General features: G+C 35.5%; 1 protein-coding gene across 1 annotated transcript in view; it reads right to left on the reverse strand.

The window, feature by feature from the left end:
* Positions 1-21,825, reverse strand: part of LOC106876079 (G patch domain-containing protein 11) — a 73,871-nt gene extending 52,046 nt beyond the window's left edge. Inside the window, exon 1 of the mRNA XM_052971697.2 lies at positions 21,687-21,825. Within this exon, the coding sequence (XP_052827657.1) occupies positions 21,687-21,727 (41 nt within the window). The 5' untranslated portion in view covers positions 21,728-21,825. The remainder of the gene's footprint in view (positions 1-21,686) is intronic.
* Positions 21,826-22,184: the final 359 nt, after the last annotated feature.

The following is a 22,184-nucleotide window of genomic DNA, read 5'->3' on the forward strand; positions in this document are numbered from 1 at the left end:
AATGATTTTGTTGTTGTGACTATTACTATTATGTATCGTGTTATTATTTTTGTTCCCTATATTATTATTAGTGTTATTATTGTTATTTTGGTAAGGGTTAATAATGTCTGGCTCAATGTTATTACTGTTGGAACTCTCTAGTGGATGTAAAAGCCTCATATTGTGTGCAGATATTATCTGTGAAATGTTCCTCAGCAGGTTGTCCCGTAGAAACCTCCAATTGTCTTCCACATTAGGTGATGCTATATCCCCTTCTATTTCGTTGAAGGCTTCAAGTAACACATCTCTAAATCTCTGTCCATTTGCAGAATTTTTAAGCTTTCAGACCCTTCTTCTCCAAGCTGGTCTACTTCTGGGCATCCACTTATCCCTGATCCCAAAGTTGCTAACTACTAATCTGTGTTGAGAGGTACATTCTTTGCCTGGGAAGCTTTTGGCATTTATAAGCAGTCCTCTTTCTCTTTTTCTGGCGAGGATGTAGTCAATTTGGCTAGTGTGTCTGCTGGAACAGTAGGTGACTAGGTGACAGGCAGGTTTCCTGAAGTTGGTATTGCAAACCATAAGGTCGTTTACATCACAGAACTCCAGCAGTCTGGTTCCCTCCTCATTGTGGGAACCGAAGCCATAGCCTCCATGTATGCCATGGAAGCCCCCTGCATGTTGTCCAACATGTCCATTGAAATCACCAGCCACAAAGAGAAGGTCCCTGTCATTCGTCAATGAGGTAGTCTGCAATAGGGTGTCATAAAATTGGTCTTTTTGCCCATCCGGTAGCCCCAGTTGAGGGGCATAGGCCGAGATATCAGTAGCTAACATATGGTGAAGCACTAATCTAATCTTAAGTACTCTGTCACATACTCTGACTACCTTGATTACCTTATCAACCCATTTCTCTCTGAGAAGTATACCTATGCCCCCGACCCCGTCAGTGTTCCCTGCCCAGAAAATTTTGTACCTGTGTTCTTTGCCTGTGAGGAACCTAGCGGAACCTTCTCTCCACCTTACTTCTTGGATGCAGCACAAATCTACACGTCTCCGTTCAAGCATCTCAACAATCTCACCAGACCTACCTTTCAGTGTGCCGACATTGAGTGTGTCAACTCTGAGGTTGTGGGAGGTGTGGGCCTGTGAGACCCTGGGATGAAGGACAGTAGTGTCATGTAGCTGAAAAGAAAGCTTGCATTTGACAGAATTCATAAACAAGCAATAGCCTACAACCTGCATACACTACACCATTTTTATGCGCTATATCATCAATAAACCCTGGATGGAGGTGTTTGCGAGAGACAACCAAGGATGACAGAGGATTGGAACATCCAGTAAAGGTGGAGCGGTGGGAGGGCGGGCATACCGCGAGCCAGCAAGTTTAGGTGAGAGCCACTTCTGCACTTTTATACTATGGTAGACAAATTTAGAGAGAATGAATTAAAGAAATGATAAACTTGAATAAAATAAAATAAATAAAATCTGACAATTAACGGATATGCATGAATTTAAGACAAATCTATCGGGCTATGTTTACATGGTAAAGAAATAGATAATAAAGAACGAACGGTGGTGGGGATAGGGTTATGATCAACACAGAAACAGGAGTACATGAATGAGGTTGAAAGGATAAAATTCTTATCTGTTCATCTTCTGAATTTTGTATTCTATCAGCAGAGGAATTCAAACTCGATTAGAGGAAGCAGAGCATTGAGCTGGTTTATATAGAGTTAGGGTTAAGGGGGGGGGGGGAAGAGATGGTGAACTTGGTGGTAAAATTGAAAAGAGAGAGAGAATGAGGCAGAGAGAGAGAATGAGGCAGAGAGAGAGTGAGGCAGAGAGAGAGTGAGGTAGAGAGAGAGAGAGAGAGAGAGAGAGAGAGAGAGAGAGAGAGAGAGAGAGAGAGAGAGTGAGGCACAGATAGAGAGGGGTCCGATTTAGGTGGACAGGCAGAAAATACATCACAAGGAGAATATTCTTTGGGATTTTCGGTAACATAATTGAATGAAACAGCAAATGCCGAAATCGTGAGACAGAAGTGAAAAATATTTTTGGGATTCTGGGAAATAGAATTTAATGAAATAGCAGATGCCAGCGAGAGCAGCTTCTGCACTTTTATACTATGGTAGACAAATTTAGAGAGAGCACATTCAATGAAGATGTCACCTAACACAGTAGATGCAGTGGTTGTCTTTATTGCATGTATGAAAATACCTACAATATCTTTTAAATTATTAAATTTAAGGACAATGTTTTTTAAATTAAACTTAAATTTATTATTTAAAATTGAGCAAGGTTTTAAATTCTTTTGTTATGGCTCAGCAGACTATAATAAACAGGAAAGAGGTAGTTGAGAAGTGAGCTCTGATGCATCACTACCTACATGTTAAATTCATTGCTGCACTCATTGTAGACTCCAACCTACACCTCTGTTTATGGTTTGTATAACCCTCATGAGTCATTTCTCTACCCATCAGGAACCCAAGGAAACTGGTTATAGTCTGCATTGGCAAATTTCGATCAATATAAATTTTGAAAAAGTTTATTTGTTGCATTGGTTATAGAATATGTTTCATTGCTCTGGTCCATCAATTGAAAGCATTGTGGAATGATTCCAACCAAGAAGTGACTAAAACTGGACTGATGTATTATTATAAAATAAAGTACTGTGAACAATAGTGAGCAGTTCACTGAGAGCTGTTGGCAGAGAGCATTTAACCTCATGTAACAGTAATCATAGTGCATCATGTGATACTTTCTTTCCACCTGCTCTGTTAAATTATATATCCAACACCAGGATATAAAAGTGGTGACGAGTTGTTTGAAGCTTGTGTTGGACATTTTAAAATATTTTTCTTTTGGTAACAAACCAAAGAACAATCATTTAACATGGAGGACTTATTGGTGCAGTTCCAACGACAACAGCTGCTGTCTTAGCAACTACAATGACAACAACAACGAAACCAACAGTTGCTGGAATTAATGTTGATGAAGTCTGAAAATACTTCAGGTTCTTACTCACCAGACAGCGAAGCAAATTCAGTTGAAGAATTCAGCTATAAACCAAAAGAAGGGATTACCCTTTCTGCATATTTTTGAAGATACAAAGAAACCTTCAGAGAAGAATGTAAAAATTGGTCTGATGGGAAGAAAGTACAACTACTTTTAAGAAAATTATCCCCTGCCAAACTCGAAAAATCTAGTAACTATATTCTACCAAAGAAGCCAGGTGAGATTAGTTTTGATGAAACAATTTTTTATTGAAAATTTTCAGTGAAAGAAGTTCTGTGTTCAATACTTGCTGGCAGTGCTTAAATTTGTTCAAAAAAGATGATGAAGATTTTGTCACCTATGCTGGGGTTGTTAACAGAGAGTGTGAAAAATTCAAACTAAATGAATTAACCCTGGACATGTTCAAATGTCTAATTTTTGTTCAAGGGCAAACTACAAGCAAAGTTGGAGATACACATTCCTGGATATCAACAAAATTAGAACAGGACCAAAAATTAACTCTACAGGCAGTAGGAGAAGAATGCCCAAGGATTATAAATCTAAGACATGTCACAGATAAAATTGAAGAAAAAAGTTGCTCTCATATTCATGCATGTTAACCGGTAATAGATAAGAAAAAAGAGAAAAAATGTCAAGACCAAATCCATGTTATGAGTGCAGTGGTCTACATTTTAAAAGTAACTGTTCATTTAAAAATATAAAATGCTTCAAGTGTGGTAAGATAGGTCATAAAAAATCACACTGTAAAACAAAACCTAAAAAACAGTCCAACAGAAAAAAAATCCCACAAACAGGTCATTGTTGGACAAGAAATACAAATGAGTCGCAAAGGAAATTTGTGTATGTAAAAATTAATAACATATACGTAAAGTTACAATTGGATATGGGCAGTGATATCTCGATAGCTAACACAGATACAGGGGAAAAAATCGGGAAACCGAGATTAAAATAAAATTTGAAAATTGTTTCAGGAAAAAAATGACTAGAAAAAATCAGAGTTATCCAAAAAGTGGAATATAGTCAATGGCATCACCAACTGTAGATGTTAAGAAAAAGAATAATAAAATCAGAGTGTCTTAAAACACTTCAGAGGGTCTTAAAACAAATGTCTTAAAACACTCCACTATCCGCTACTTACTCCCAAAGACATATTTGTGAAATTAAACAATGGCAAGATATTTTCTAAATTCGATCTCTCCGATGCATACCTACAAATTAGAGTAGATGATGAATGTTCTACATACCTAACAATTAACACACATAAAGGACTGTATAAATTCAACACCGACAATTTTTCAACAGATTAATGATGCAATGTTTGTAGACTGTGAATTCACAATTCCTTATCTGGATGATATACCCATAAAAAGTGAATGCCAAGACCAACACGCAGAGTATGTAGAATATGTGTTTGAAAAAAATTAGGGATTATGGCTTTACCTTGAGTGAAGAAAAGTGTGAATTTTTCTTACTGAAAATAAAATATTTAGGACAAATCATTGACAGAAATGGACGTCGATCAGGTCTGTCAAAGACAGACACAATTAAAAATATGCCCCCTCCGACAAAAATAGTAACCTTACAAGCTTTTTTGGGACTGGCAAATTATTGCCAAAATTATATTCCAAATATGCATAAGGTAAGAGTTCCACTAAGTAATCTATTAAAAAAAAAATGTTAAGTGGAATTGGTTTGAAAATGGTCAGGAGGTGTTTGACAAAATTTTTTAAATATTAACATCTGATTTGCTGCTAGCATATTTCAGTCCTGCAATGGAGATTGTAGTAGCTTCACATGCCTCTGAGTACGGTATCAGAGCAGTAATGCTACGTAAATATAAAGATAACTTGAAGGTGGTGATTCATGCCTCACTTCCTCTATCAGCAGAACAAAATTACAGCCAAATTGAAAAAGAGGTTGTAGCGATTACTTTTGCCAAAAACAAATTTCTTAGATTTTTACACAGTAGAAGTTTTTGACTACAGACTGATCATCATCCATTATTATCTATATATGAGTCAAAGGAAGGAATCCCTACTGATACTAATAGGTTGCAATGCTGGGGTACTATATTATTAAGCTATGATTTTAAGATGGAGTATATACTATCTAAGAAATTGGGACATGCTGATTGCTTATCAAGACTGATTTCAAAAAATGCTGAACCATTTGAAGATACTGTGAGTGCTGCATTGTGAGTGGAAAATGAAATTAAAAATGTTTTGTGTAACGTCATATATGAACTGCCTGTCACATTACAAGACATAAAATTAAAACTGGAAAACAATAAATTCATTAAAAAAATAAAAGAAATGCTGAAGGCTAAAAGAGATAGAAGTATGTGCAATACAAATTCGAACCCATTCACAATGTGTGACAGTGTGTTGATGTGTGCACAAAGAGTTGTAGTGCCAGCCACACTACAGAAGCGATTACCAAAGGAATTTCACATTGGTCACCCAGGGATTTCAAGAATGAAATCGCTAATGAGAGGTTATTTATATGGGCCAACAATGGACTGTGACATTGAAGAACTATTGAAAACATTCAGAGGGTGTGCCCTAGCTACAAAAGCACCTACCACTAAATGGCAACAATGGCCAAGAACAGATATTCCATGGTCCAGACGGCATGTTGATTATGCAGGTCCACTTAAGGGTTCATATTATCATGTTGTGGTGGACAGTTTTTCAAAGTGGCCTGAAGTGCATAAGTGTACAAAGCTGATATCTGTGGTTACAGTAAGTTTTTTTACATAAATTGTTTGCCAGATATGGGATTCCTGATACCATTGTGTCTGATAATGGAACTTAATTTACTTCAGATGAGTTCAGAAAATTTTGTAAAATGTTCATCATCAAACAAGTCACCACTCCACCATATCACCCTAAGTCAAATGGATAAGTGGAAAGTTTTGTTGACACTTTCAAGAGGGTATAAAAAAAGGTGCAATGAAGTAAAGGATGACCTTGCACTTCAACCATCTCTAAGAATATACTGAATGACACCTAATCTGAATACGCCATCTGGAAAGTCACCTGTAGAATTGATGTTTGCTAGAAAGATTAAATCCGTTTTTGATAAGTTGATACAGAGTAAAAATAGTAAATAGGCAAACAACAAAAATACTTCAAAGTTCTTCAAGTTAGGTGACAAAATTTTTTAAAAACCCTATAGATATGGTAAAGAAAGCTGGGAGGACAGTGTAATCATTAAACAAATTGGAAGAATGTTGTTCCTGATAAAAGGAAAAAATGTCGAATATAAAAGACATATTAACCAACTTTAAAAAAGATTCACGGAAAAAACAGTCATGAGAAATGAAATCCCCATGGAAGTATTGTATGACACGTTTGAGGTATTAACACCCAAACAATTTGAAACTACACGTTCTAACACCAGAAAACAGAAAAGAACAGAAACATTGAAGTTGAACCCTAAGTGTAAGAAATATTAAAATTCTAAGCAGGGAGAAGTTAGGAGAGAAGTTAGAGGAGACTAATTCTAAAAAGGAGAGATGTTGTGGAAGGATTCCAAGCATCCCTAAGTGACTAAAAGTGGACTGACTCATTGCTGTAAAATAAAGTACTGTGAGCAATAGTGAGCGGTTCACTGTGAGATTTGGCAGAGAGCATTTAACTTCATGCAACAGTGATCGTAGTGCATCATGTGAATACTTTCTTCACCCCTGCTTTGTAAAATTATATATCCAACACCAGGATATAAAAGAAAGTGGAGAAATTAAGGCTAAAACTGAAGCTGAGGAAATGATTTAGTGAGGAGAGGGATCACCTAGCAAGAGGGCTGATGTGATAAGTAAGAAGCCAAAAAGGAAAGCTGACAAAGGAGAAGAGTAAATAAACTAGGTAGGCAGGTAGATAGATATATTCCTCAAACAACTACAAAAAAAAGGTATATTAAGGAGACAGGGCTAAGTATAATAGAGGGAAGTGGAGGAAGCAAAAATGCAACACATTAAACAACCATAGAGTACCTTAGTTTTCTATGAAATGTTGCAAGTGATACTGTAATAAATTGGTTAAATATATGCAAATACTTCTTGAATTATTTTTGCATTTAACTCTAAATTTGTAATTAGAACATAGTATGAATAATAAAATTTACTCAAACTTTAACAAAAGCAAAGGCTTTAGTAAATAAGAAAGAAGACAGGATTCTAGTATCTTCAAGGAAATGGCCTTACTAAGTATGCAGAAAGGATTTGGTACAAACTCCATGCACTGTACCCAATGTAAGCTATGGATATACAAGAGAAGTAGTGGAATCACAAGCAAACTAACTAAGAAAGAAAGCTTCGTTTATGATAGATGTACTGGAACAATATAAACAATGGGCACACTGGAATTAGGTTCTCTTAAATGCCTGGACTGGTTCACAAGAATTAGTTGATAACTTTTGTTCACTTGGAGATATAATTAGTTAGGGAGGTAGTTGTTCTAATAGTACAGTTGCCAGGGTAAGAATGAGTTGGAGAAAATTCAAAGAGCTACTACTTCTGCTAGAAACAACGGTATTTTCCCACAGAGTGATGGGCAAATTGTATGATACTTGTGTTAGAAATGTGATGCTGCATAACAGTGAAACAGGGGTTTGAATGAAAAGGACACAAGAAGACTAAAAAAAGAAATGAAGTGAGCATGCTCTGTTGGATGTGTAAGGTAAGCGTGCATGAATGACAAAGTACAAATGTGTTGAGAGAAAAGTGGGACATTAGAGGAAACAGATGTAGTGTGCAAAAAAGAAGATTGTGCTAGTATGGACATATGATGTATATGGATGAAAACAGCTGTATAAAGAAGTGCCAATCACTTAAGTTGGATGGAGCCTGTGGAAGAAGGAGACTCAGGAAGACATGAGATGAAGTGGTGAAGGCTGATCTCAGGACATTGGACCTCATGGAGGAAATGACAGAGAACCAAGATGACCAGTAATATGTAGCACTCAACAAAACCCACCCATCTCAGTGAGACTGAAATTCTAGAAGCACAGTGTATACATATAGATGAACAACTGGGCCCTTTACCCAACTTCTTCCACAAACCATCCACACTATCCATCATCTCTCTATCACTGACTCTTCCATCACCAGCCTAACTACAATATTATGCTGTCGTAACTAGATGTAAGCTGAACTGCAAGCTTCACCAGTTTTACCCTGACACCACTTTTCTTTTTCACTACTGAGAACTTTTCACTTGATATCCATCCTTCATTCTTAAAGCTGTCTTTCTCAACCCATATTTTACATTGATCAACTTTTTGTACCACCAAATTATCTCTCCTTCCTCACAATCATATGTCTCTCACTCTCCCTATGCACAATGCCAACCTCACCCTCACTTCACAATCTTGCAACTTACTTTACAACATGTCATCTCTCTTTCTCTCATCCTTCCCTTGTCTACTGCATTATCATTGCTGTTCTGTTCCTCTTCACTTTCTGTACTGTCACTCATCTCCTACTCTCCCTACCTCCTCCAGTTTATATGTATCCTTAATCACCTCTTATCCACTATGCATTACATCCACCCTGCTAAACTAGCCAATCTCCACAGTAATCACCTACTTTTCCCTACCTTCTGTCCAACTTGTAATTCTCAATCCCTCAACACTTGTCTTCTTTCATTATATTCACCCATTCCCCATCTATAACCACCTCTCATTCCCCCTACACTCCTGCAACCTCTACTCAACTTCATTTCTTTCTATTTGTCCCCACTCACTTCCACTTACCTCATACCTTAAAGATCTACACTTAAAGGTCATCTCACTTCCCAGCTCCACCTTGGTCACTCCTATCCTACCTTTTTTAATGTGAGTAGCCATGTAGCTTTTCTACAGCTAGAAATCTCTTCTCTTCTAGTCTCTTCTTTCATACTTTAACCTCTGATCTAGCATACATCTTTCTCCACTGTAATCTACTCAGTTGAAAGGGATATTAGTCTTATAAGCTGCATAGTAACCTCACTAGTGCTGATGCCACAAAAATAGTACCCAGCACACTCTGTAAGGTGGTTGGCATTAGGAAGGTCCCATTTTAGGGACTATGCCAAAGCAGACATTGAATTTCAATCCAGTTCTCAAATCTGTCAGATCCTAACAAACCATCCAACCCATGCTAACATGGAACATGAACATTAAAAGATGATGGTGGTCAGGTGTTCCCTGAGACATGGAATGTATTTTATGCGTTCCATATAAGTACAAAAGCACTGAGTTAAAATATTGTATGCTAATACACATTTACCCCATTATACAATTATATACAATGATACATATTGAGAAGCCAAATTGAGTTGCTGTAGCTTGGACAAATCTTGTAATCAAGAATGAACCACCATATTGATAGAAAACTATAGGCTCATAGTTTGCCTAAACATTATCTACAAACTGTACACAAGCCACCTCAACCAATTCCTCCAGATTATTGTGAGTGAGTTCAACAACATAGTGACTAATAAGTGAGCAGGTAGAAAGAAGGGAGTGTAGGGATGTGCTGAACAACTTTTCATAACCAGTGCTATATTGGCTGAAGAAAACACTATAGAAACCTTGTTATAGTATGGCTTAGTTCTATTCTCCATTTATGACTGCTGAAGTGTTTATGTTAGGCAAAAGTTTCTGCTACATCACAAAGCCTTGAGCAACGATTTTCACATTTTCAACTAGGAACAGAACAATTGTCTTCAATGTTATAAATAATTCGAAAGGAATATTCCAAGGAAGTAGTCTTTCTGTAATTCTGTTCATTTTGACAATAAATCTATTATCATTCCTGCCACAAAAATCAAATGGCCCTATTCTTGGGTCTGAAACTGCTAGAAATATCTAACCCATAATTTCTTTGTGGATGACCAGAAGATTTATATTAAAAATGTTAACAATGCCAAAATAACAGTTGGAGTTAATAACAACATTTTCAGCTGATACAAGAATGGAATTTGGCCAAAAGAAATATTCGTATAGATGATGATGATGATTGTTGAATGTAGGAAATCTGTCCCTCACACTCAGAACCTGTGCATCTACAGTCTTGCTATCACTCCTGTTCCACACAAAGAATGCTACAAATATCTAGGAATTGATTAAAACATAACCAATGAAGATACTGTGAATAAAGTTAGTGTAACCTGAGAATATTATACCAGACTTAGAAAAATATGGTAGCTGGAACACTCCTCTTACAACAAGATAATATCCTACAATATATTTTCAGTCCCTTTACTGATTTCAACATGTGGGATACTTGATTGGTTTGTAGAGGAAATCCACTCCATAGACATTAAAACCAACAAGATCCTGACATCAATTGGAAATTTCAACAGAAACAGTGACATCAAATGGCTGAACTAAGAAGCGATGAAGAAGATCAATGCAGATAGCCTTCAAATGTCATATAGTTTCTCTCAGACAGTGCCTGCTAAACAGCAGCAGAAACAATAAATACATACACTTAGTACTGAAAAGTGAAGAAAACAATATCCTACAAGTTGGCACTGAGCTCCTCAAGAAGCACTCTTTTCCTGATGACCTCCCATAAAACACCAAGACAGCCAGACTAACATACCTCAAAGAAGACCTGGATGTGAAACACTCAATATACCAAAAAAAGAGAAAGAAGAAATTGTGCATGGATATGTTTCTCAATGATTGAAAGAAAACATTAATACCAGCATGAAGTGCAGCCTCTCTTGAACTCCTGACTGGTACACTACATTATGCTTCAAAGGCCATGCATTTTCAGTGCATGAACAGGAGACTGCTACAAAATACCTTGCAAACAAAAGCAATACTGAAGCCCTTAGAGCCTCAAGATGCAGCTAAAAATGTTGATTATGTCATATTTCTGGGGAAGATATCACACAAGTGATCAGCAGCTGCCCAAAAGTGTTATCAGAGTACTACCTCCCTATGTGACATGGTGTTGTCACAATGCTATTTGAAAAAAGAGTGTCCTGGAATAAAAACAGAGAATCCTCCCATTATTAAATACATACACAAACATTGACACATCAAGTATAAACATAACAGACTAAACATTGTTTGGGACAGTAAAAAAAGTGTGCAGTCATAGAGGTCAGTTGCCCTGCTGATGTGAATATCTCTTCAAAAATCAAAAAAGATAACTGCAGACAATGATTTTGATAATACTACTGCATGTGTTTGTTCCCTTTTCTTTTGGTGTTAGCTGCCACCAGTAATGAGCAGTTGTTCAATGTTTTGGAGGGTGGAGGAAGATTGTATAACACAACATAACAATGTTCAAAAAAAAATTTGTTTATTGTATTTTTTTTATTGTTTATCAATCCATTTTTTCTGCTGATTCCAAAACTGAAATTATTTTTTGTATATCATCAACAGTTAAAAAAAATATGTCGACTTTCAATGTTATTATATAATGTTCCGCTACTAAATGTATGTCTAATTTTCTCTTTCAGACCAATTACTAAGTTCTGCTACTTTCAGAGTATGTAAAAATTCTCCAGATACATTTTGCTATGTGTGTGGTTATTAAATTGGAAAAAAAAGCAGGTATTACATAAGATCGTGAAAGGTGCCAAATTGCGGATAGCGTACAGACTCTATTTCAGAATGCCCATAGGTGACCAGGACAAACCATGGGCCGCACATGTGATATGTGGAAGCTGTCAATCTAATCTAGAAGGATGGTTAAGAGGTACAGGAAGGTCAATGCCTTTTGCCATTCCAAGGGTATGGAGAGAGCCAAAGAACCATCATGATGACTATTACTTTTGTATGATCGATGTGACAAAGTACAGAAAAGTGAAAAGACAAGCTCTTCAGTATCCAGACATACCATCATCTAGAGCACCTGTCCCACATGATGACAGTTTACGAGTACCATTACCACCAGAAAATATTTCATCTGAAGAGTCAATAAGTAGCAGCAGCCAAGAAATGGAGGAAGCTTTCGTATCAAGAACAACTTTGGAGCCTCACTTTCCAAATCAGAGTGAGCTAGATGATTTAATCAGGAATCTGGGTCTTACTAAGTCGGGAGCTGAACTTCTTTCATCAAGGTTGAAGGAATGGAATCTACTGGGGGATGACTGTAAGACATCTGTGTACCGGAAACACCATGAAGAATTTGAAATTTACTATGAAAATGTTAATGATCTGTGCAATTGTAAAGATGTGATTGGTTTGTTTACTGCTATTGGACTCAAGCATGATTCTGCAGAATGGCGACTGTTCATAGATAGCTCAATATGAAATCTCAAAGCAGCATTGCTCCACAATGGAAATAAATATCTTTCTTTGCCTCTTGCACACTCCATACAGAAGAAAGAAAATTATGATAATGTCAAAGAACTTCTCGCTGAGTTCAAGTGGGATGTTTGGGGTGATTTCAAGATGCTTACCTTCTTGCTTGGCTTGCAAGGGTGATACACAAAGTATTCATGTTTCCTTTGCTTATGAGACAGCAGAGCTGATGATGATCATTACAAGAGAGTACATTGGCCCCCATGAGTTGAACTGCAGCCAGGAATGTTAAATGTTCTCAAACAGCCTCTAGTAGATTCCAAAAAAATCTTATTACCCCCACGGCCTTAGATTTTAGAGGAGAAGCTTTTCAAGAAATTTGTCTTATGTTTCCAAAGCTATCTGAGACTAAGATCAAGGGTGGCATATTTGTTGGGCCCCAAGTAAATGCAATGTTAAAATCGAAGAAACTGGAAAGAGCGATGACAAAAGTTGAAAAAGAAGCTTGGTGTGCATTTTATGATGTAGTTCTAGGAAATCACAAGGATCCTAATTACAAACAGCCGGTAGCAAAGCTTATCGAAAACTTCAAGAAAATAGGTTGTTGTATGTCCTTAAAGGTTCATTTTTTGCACTCTCACCTAGGTTTTTTCCCTGAAAACTTGGGTGATGTCAGTGTGGAGCATGGTGAGAAATTTCATCAGGACATCGCAACTATGGAAAGAAGATACCAAGGACGATGGGATACTGCTATGATGGGAGATTATATATGGTCTCTATTCAGAAGACATGAAGGTATACACTCCAGAAAATCTCGATCGTCAAAGCACTTCTCATCTTAAGAAAAGAGTTATCAAGGAATTTACAGTGCAGAGTTTTACTGTTTCTTTTTGTTCTAACTAATATTATACTTCCTAAATACCTTTCAGTATATGAAAAAGTACTAAATGTTATGTAATTATCCATACAATACTAGAATAGATTGAACCAACAAAGTACTGTAGAGAAAAGTTACAAATATAACGAGCAAATATGAAATTAGGACTAAATAAATAACTATCGATGTTACGTCAAAATGAATGTGATTTTTAAATTTAGTGGAAAAAAATGCATATATGAACATTAAAAAATACAAATAAACAAAACGTGTTACATTGTGTAATTAATGAGTGTTACGTAGGTTTGCAGCATTGAGTTAGGTTCCTCATGAAAGTTTGCAACAACTACAATAAAAATTTCATTAATAAGCAATGTCAACTGTCAGTGAATGTACCTTTTGTTTTTTTCTTTTGATAATGTTCATTCACTTGACATTGCCTTGTGCTAATATAACCAATTTAACTTCCTTTCAGAGGATGGCTAGACACATATTCAAAAGTTTTGTTCATTTCTTTTCCCCTAAGCATAAAAAATAAAACTGATTCCTTCCCTTCGTTAATCCAATGAGCTGCTAAATAATATGAATGGCTTAACAGTCAACAGATTATAGATTTTTCAGTCACTTAAATGAAAAGCTTTATAGGAATGGCACAAAAAATTTTGTTTAAATAAATTTTTGCAAACATTAAGTAATTTAAATATCATCCCAGTAAAAGCACACAGGGCAAAATGCTTCGTGATACTTCATCCATCTACATGCTCTGAGTTCAAATTCCACCAAAGTTAACTTTGCCTTTCATCCTTTTGGGGTCAATTAAATAAGCACTGGGGTTGATGTAATCGATTTACCCCTTACCCCAAAATTGCTGGTTTTGTGCCAAAATTTGAAATCAATATCATCTCAGTAAAAAAGGAATGTAAAAAAAAAAAGAATTTCATTTGGCTTATATTGCTCCCTGGAAAGATATTTTAATTGCAGTTTAATTAAGGCAAAGCAAAAATATTCTGTAATTCTGCCAAAACACAGTTGTTTTAGACTAATTATTTTGTTTAAAAATCTTCTTTACCAGTCTCTTCACAAAATAAATATTTATATTCAAAAATATTTCAAAATAATATACTCACAAATAATTACCGAAAATGCTCATAGAAACTCTTTCCTCCTATTGGATGTCTCTTAGTTTTTTCATTTTATCATTTTTTTTTTCATTTTATCTAGTTTCAGCTCATAGGCTGTGGCCATGCTGGGGCATATTTATATATATATATATATATATATATATGTGTGTGTGTATATATATTTATAGTATATGTTTGTGCGTCTGTGTTTGTCCCCCCAACGTCGCTTGACAACCGATGCTGGTGTGTTTACGTCCCGTAACTTAGCAGTTTGGCAGAAGAGACCGATAGAATAAGTACTAGGCTTACAAAGAATAAGTCCTGGGGTCGATTTGCTCAATTAAAGGCGGTGCTCCAGCATGGCCACAGTCAAATGACTGAAACAAGTAAAAGAGTATATATTATTGTTGTCTTTTTGTGTGTGTATACAGGGTTGGCCAAAAGTCACTTGACAGCAAATCATAATTCTATAAATACTATCTAGAGAGAGAGTGGGAGACTGCAAGATGGAGATGGTGGCAAAATGTCGGGCAAGCTCACAAGGAACAGGGATCAGAATATAAATGAGATGGTTGAGTAAAGGAAGAGAGAGATATAGATAGTGGCAAGTGCCAGGGCATACCCTTGAGGTTCAAATGCCATAATATAAGTGATAGAATATTACGAAGGGAGTGCGATTAAAGAGTGTGAGCAATTGGTGAAAGACCTGGGTATATATAGAGTTAGAGGGGCTACTGCATAGCAATGATACAGAGGAGCAGGGGTGTGAGGACGGGATTGGAGAGTGAGAGCTAGGCATAGTGAATGAAGGAGGAAATGCGAGAAAGAGAAGCGATGTAAATTGGTTTGTTGGTGTAGGGTGAGGGAAAAGTTTTCTTGTTATGTGTGGGTGGAATGCCAGGTCAGGGGCTAGCAGATGGCAATAATAGAGTGAGACAAGGCATGTGGGTAGAACGCACAGGTCGGGGCACGCAAGCAGATATAGTGGCATCGGGCCAAGAAGACACAATTGAGGAGTGGGAGGTAACAATAGTACATGAAGTGGGAATGTGAAGAAGTGAAAGGATGTAGAGATGTAGTTTGGTTTATTGTGGTAGAGTAAGTAAGAAGTTTTCTACACAGCACTTCTAGAACTCAGTTTCGCTGATGTGGGTGGGTCTTCTCAAGAACTTCATATCACCAGACATCTCAGTCCATAGTCATTTCCTCCATGAGGTCCAACTTCCTGAGATCAGTCCTTACTACTTCATCCCATGTCTTCTTGGGTCTCTCTCTTCCAAGGGTACCATCCACTTTCAGTGATCAGCACTTCTTTATGCAGCTGTCCTCATTCATATGCATCACATGTCCAAACCAACGTAGTCTTCTCTCTTGGATGCTACATTGATTACTCTTATGCCCAACATTTCTCTCAATATATTTGCACTTTGCCGTACATGTGCACTGATGCTGCAAATCCAGCGGAGCATACAACCTTCATTTCTCTCCAGTCTATGCATGTCTTCAGCATTCACTACCATGGAGTGTAGTCATTCATACACAAGCATCATATAGTCTACCTTTCATTCTGAGAGAGAGGCCTTTTGTTGCCAACAGAGATAATAACTCTCTAAACTTCCTCCACCCAATTCTTATTCTAGAAACAATACTTTCAGAGCATCCTCCACTATTGCTAATTTGGTCACCTAGGTAACAGAAACTATCTACAACCTCAAGAGAGCCTCCTGGGCATTTGAGAGAATCTAAAACCTATGTGCTCTTAGTGCTTATTGTTCCTGCACACAAATATATATAATTATTTTGTCTTTTTGTGTGTGTATATATGTATATATATATATATATATATATATATATATATATATATATATATATATATATATATATATATATATATATATATATATATTCAATTTTTGGGGATTAATCGATATGCAGGTATTCTATTTCAGATAATACAAAAAAATAACCTAATGAGTATATCTGAAAGTAAACTCATGGTATCAGAAATAATACTTAAAGGATATAACCAAAATTACAAGCAGGGTATATAATATACTTCATTAATTATTTCCTACTTCAGTTAATACTTAAATTTATTAAATATGAAGGAACTACACGTGTTTCAGTATTGGAAGATTACAATATATATACATATACACAACTGTATACATATATATCTATAATATAAATTGAAGTTGGTCGACTGTTGTATTCTTTCTTGTCTTGAGGCCAAACGGCTGGGTGGATTCACGTGAAAAATGGCACACATGTGGAGACGGGTGCATAGATTGGAATGTGCATTCTATTTTTTTTCCTAACCCCCATACTTACAGAGAAAATCGATTAAAACAACCTGAGTGTGTGTCACTGAAGCCATTCATACATATATACATATAATAAATAAATAAACTGAATGATAAATTTCAGTTATCACTCTCTCTATCTTTCTTTCTCTCTCTCATATACACATATACCATCAACATTACTCTCTCTGTCGCGCACACCCCATCAAACATACACACTCACACAGACATACGCACGCACATCAATTCTCCCTTCTCACCACAACTTCAAAAGAAGTTCAGTCATAAAACTGTCCATGTCTCTTCATTCGACGCCCACTTCAAAAGCCCGCCTTTACTTTTCACTTGTCCAACCATTGATCGAGAGATAAAACACAAACCAACTCCTGCTAAATGCAAAAATCCCGCCAAAAATACACGTACATACACACACAAACGGACATTTCATGTCTTTCAGTTTCTCTATGATTATACACGTGTTGAAAACAATAGCTCTTACATACATTTTAATCTTCAACAGGTATGCATCAATTTCTATAATATAAATTGTATTTCTATAAGTGTATAACAATTACTTATTCCATACTTCACTTAGCTTTACTCTATCTCGCTTTCTTACCCTCTTTTTCTCTCACATACACACATACGTCCATTTTATATATTTTTCAATTTCTGCTCTCTGCAAATAAAATTTTTACGGATAAAACTGCTTACAAAAATTGCGATTAATGTATAATTTCTTTCTATGTTCATAATTAAATAAATCTTTTAATGATTAGACAGATGTCCAATAGAATAGCTCTCACAAACAGACTACGTACAAATTCTTTCTTCACAACTTCTGAAGCCATTTTCTGACAGGAGGGGGTGAAATCTTCATACAGCTGGAGGCTCCAATCGAAATGGGACACAAAATGATCAGGTTGAGAAACGCTATTATAGATTATGCCTAACCGAAAACAATCACAGCCACATCATCCAAACAGACTGGGTGAAACCGGGTTTAGCTGCTAGCATACATATATAAATACATATATGCAATTGTCAGATTTACAATTATTCCAACACATCTTTAGGTTCTTTCCTCTAATCACCATTTTAGTACCAGCAAAAAAAGGAAGATATGTATTTGAAATTTTCTTGTTATATATCACATTTAAACACAGACATTTGTGTTCTGATGTATAATTTTATATCTCACATTCTGTATTTGACATATACTTGATTTTACATGATTGATATATATACTAATTCATATTTATAATGTATAATTTATAAATTTTAATTCTTAATATTACAAAGCATAATTATGATTTTTAATTTTTAATATTTAATTGCATTGCTTATTTTTTAAAGGAATGTAAAATTAGATATATAATATTTTGAAAAAGAACCTGAAGATGTGTTGGAATAATTGTAAATCTGACGATTGCATATATGTATTTATATATGTATATATATATGTATACAGTTGTGTATATGTATATATATTGTAATCTTCCAATACTGAAACACGTGTAGTTCCTTCATATTTAATAAATTTAAGTATTAACTAAAGTAGTAGATAATTAACAAAATATAATATATACCCTGCTGGTAATTTTGGTTATATACTTTAAGTATCATTTCGTGACGTGCAAACTGATACCATAAGTTTACTTTCAGATATACTCATTAGGTTATTTTTTGTATTATCTGAAATAGAATACCCACATATCGATTAATCCCACCAAAATTGAATTGATATTGACTTTTATCAGATACTTTGTATATTTATAGATAAATATATAAATATATGATAAATAAGATCCCAAAGTACGAAATGTAGATGCATATATTGCTGAAGGGTTGTACCAGATTGATTTGGAAATTTGTTTTCCCAAATTATTTAAATATATATATATATATATATATATATATATATATATTAAATTCAACTTACGTTGAAAGTCAACAAACAAAGTTTGCTTTAGAAACGTTGAGATTCATTGAAAGTTACAGATGAGGAAATAATTTTATTCTCAAATGCAGGATAATGCTAATAATATAGTATGAACAGGATAAACTATCCACATTTTTGCAGAAAAATCTGTCAGTGGCTAGCCATGAGAGTCTCATGGTTGGCTGCCGACAAATTTTTCTGCAAAAATGTGGATAGTTTATCCTGTTCATGCTATATTATTAGCATTTGACAATAAAATTATTCCTTATCTGTATCATATATATATTGTGTATTGTTCAATGTGTCCTTCCCTAATTTAAGACTAAGGTCTTAAATTAGGGAAGGACAGAGTGTGTCTGTGAGAAATTTGGCTGCTATTTCTAGCTTGTTGAGTGACAATGTAGATCCTTCTTTTGTTGGCTGGAAGTAGACAGTGTTGTTGTTAAGTTCTAGTTCAGCATTGACTGTACAGGTCTATTCTAGTTATACTGTCTAGTCTTTGTGTACATCAAGAATTATGTTGTCCAATGATGCTGAAGCTATGGATATCTTGTACAGCATTGCCTGCTTCAGTTGGCCTTATTTTCTCAGGATCAATATGGACAAGATGAAAGCTCTAACAACAGATGGCTTGCTGTCCATTGTGCATATTGATGGTATTCTGAATGAGTAGGTCCAAGAGTTCAAATACCACAGCTCACTGGTTGTGGAGAAGAAAATGGCATCAACAGCAGAGATCAATTGCTGAATCAGGCCTGCAACTTCTGTGTTCACATCCCATTGATGGAGTGTATGAAAGAAGCCTAACATCAATCTTTTCTGCACGCTGGTTCTGCTTGTCCTCTACAGTGCTGAAACTTGGATCATCCTCAAACAAGACCTGAACAAGCTTAAGGTGTTCCAAATGCAGTGTCTGTATCAGATCATTGGTGTATTTCTATGTGACTGAATCTCAAATAATGTCTGAGAACAATGCCAGCAGCAGCCAACCGTTGAAGACTAAGTTTGGCAGTGCAGGCTACAGTTGTTGTGCACCAGAAGATTATCACACCTTTTGTGACAGTAGCAACTTACGCATTGGAGAATCCAATGCAATGCATCAAAGACGACATGGGTGAAACAAATTGAAGACCTGAAGTTGTAGTACCTTGACCTCATGCATGCTAAGGCCAATGCCATGGATTGGAAAGCATGGGATAATATCATCATTAGAATCTGTCATCCAGTGGCATGCACAGCAGTACATTGGTTGAGAGGACAGCCTCCTCCTCCAGTCACCAGCTAGGTTATTTATATTGTCCAATATATCCTTTATTTAAGACAATTGAGTATGATTTGAGGGACATTTAGTACTATTTCCTTCAGGTGAAGTAATGATACAGAAGTGCTTCTGTTGAGCCAGGAGGGCCAATTTAGTTCATTTTACACTGAATGTACAGCCTTTTTACCATTTTAGGTGAAAAAACCCATTGAGTTATGTTCCTGCATAATTTTAGTGCTTTTTATTATAATTTAGAGCCAAAGTTAGTGTCTTTCCATTAAAGTGGAATCAGAATTTAATTGAGATTTTACTGTCCAAAATTTAGGCAGAAAGTTTGTAATTAGAAAAACTGTTCTATTCTTTTTAAAGAAAATTGTTTATGAAGTTCAGAATCAACAAAAAAAAATTGTGGTATGGAGAAAAAAGTGTGATTCAGCTATCACATGGATCTTCTCATAATGCCAATCCTTTCTAGATGGGATATATTCATTGGAGCCCTACCTGCCTAACCTCTGGTCAGACTGTAATGGCAAATTCCCTCAACCACCAAATCCATCCTGAATGACAGCCCCCAAAGCAAAAGAGACCCACACTAATCATCCTTCCAATCTCATGGCCTCCTTTACTACTCTCCTTTCGGCAAGGACCCTCAGCCATTTGCATGACGTAACTGACCCTATACTTTTGGCCCATCTCAGTTTCACAAATTTGAAGCAGAAAACAAGTCAACCAAATTATTGAATGATCCTTAATGTGTCATTGATTTGCCAAGTTATATTATAATGCCTGGAAAGAAGCTAATAAAGACGTTTCAGTGCAGGATTATTTAGATTCAAAGCCATATCTTGGTAATCAATTTGAGAAGGTGATGTCAGAGTGCAAATTTATTGAGCAGGCCAATACTTGATATTTGTTGTGGAAATTTTGGAGTAAATTTAACAGCGTCTTCCAGATAATTTTCGTCTTTCACAATTAATTAATTATTTTAGTGTAAGAGAATGTCTCAAATCAATAAAACCGAGAATTATAGACCTTACAAAGTATTTTAATGAAGATTCAGAGATCCTGACAAAAATTAATTTTCAGCAGAAAATTTTTTTAAATGTACGATAGACAAGGTTTCAAACAGTTTTTTTTTGGGGGGGGGGGGATCAATTTGTCTAAGTTAGCTTTAAGCATTTCTCATATCACATACAAATGTTTATGTGGAAAGAGTATTTAGTCACATGAATTTTATGAAATCAAATGAGTGCGTTTAATTTTAAGCATAGAAACTCAGAGAAATTTTGACCATCAAATAAGGACTTAAAACGAAATGGTAATGTAAATGTTATTATCATTGTACACTATATTTAATACTTAAAGAAAACTGGATCCAAGGATGCTTATAAATCATGTGAAATAGCAGCTTCTACATCAAAAGAAATTGATCAGGAAATCTTCGAAAATATTACGAAGTAAAAATAAAAGTAATTATGTTAATTTCATTTAATGTAATTAGAGGTGAAATTTTTTATTATAAATCTTTTGATATTTACACCTATGTGATTTTTTGTTGTTGTTGTTTAGGTGCTTTAGAAAGGTGGGCATTTTTCACTTATATTTACTGTTCTTATATCTTTTAGCTATCGTAATAGTGCTTTTTAAAAAATTGAATCGGCAACACTATGTTTAATACCAGTATGCACAAAGGATGGAAATACACCATGGGTAGGTCTACAGCAAGCAGACTTGGCGATACTCTCTCGTCTGTCAAAATATAAATTCTCTTGCTTTTCTTTATAGAAATGGTTGGCTTAAAAGGCGGTGTGATGTTTCATTCCTTCAGAAATGTGGTAATTGTAAGAAACTAAGCAAAGTTTCAGTTATTTGGGAGGGTATGATAAATGACGAGGTGAAGGGCTGGCAGTATTTCGATTGTATATATAGTTGTACTTACATATAATAAAGATTTATCTGCAAAATTCCTAAAAAAATCATTTTCTTTTATTTTCCATGAAGTTAAGTCTCAAGATCCAAAATATTCTCACCTTTCATATGTAATAACAGTATTAACAACAACAATGAACATATAACACACACACATACAAGCATTTAAAACTACCTTATTTAATGTAACATACTATTAGAAAATTCGTACTTCCGATTCTTTCCATCTCACTCCACCCAAATAACCTATCTTCAGGTTGCATTGACGTCATACATTAGGCAACGAAAGAGACAGTAAAATAGAAAGCTTGTTACATAAACAAGAGAGGAAAAACATTGTAAAGGGCCAAGAAAAAGTTGTAGGGAGATGTAGAGGGAGAAAGAAAGCGAGAGTTTCAGAAAAATATTAAGAAGTATCAAGATCGAGAATGACAAAAAGCATAACACGTAAGCGAAAGAATCTGAGAGAAAAAGGAAAATGAAAAAGAATGTGAGAGTATTTAGAGAG

The sequence above is a fragment of the Octopus bimaculoides genome, chromosome 11 (genome assembly GCF_046866305.1).
Source record: "Octopus bimaculoides isolate indiv1 chromosome 11, ASM4686630v1, whole genome shotgun sequence".
Lineage (NCBI taxonomy): Eukaryota > Metazoa > Mollusca > Cephalopoda > Octopoda > Octopodidae > Octopus > Octopus bimaculoides.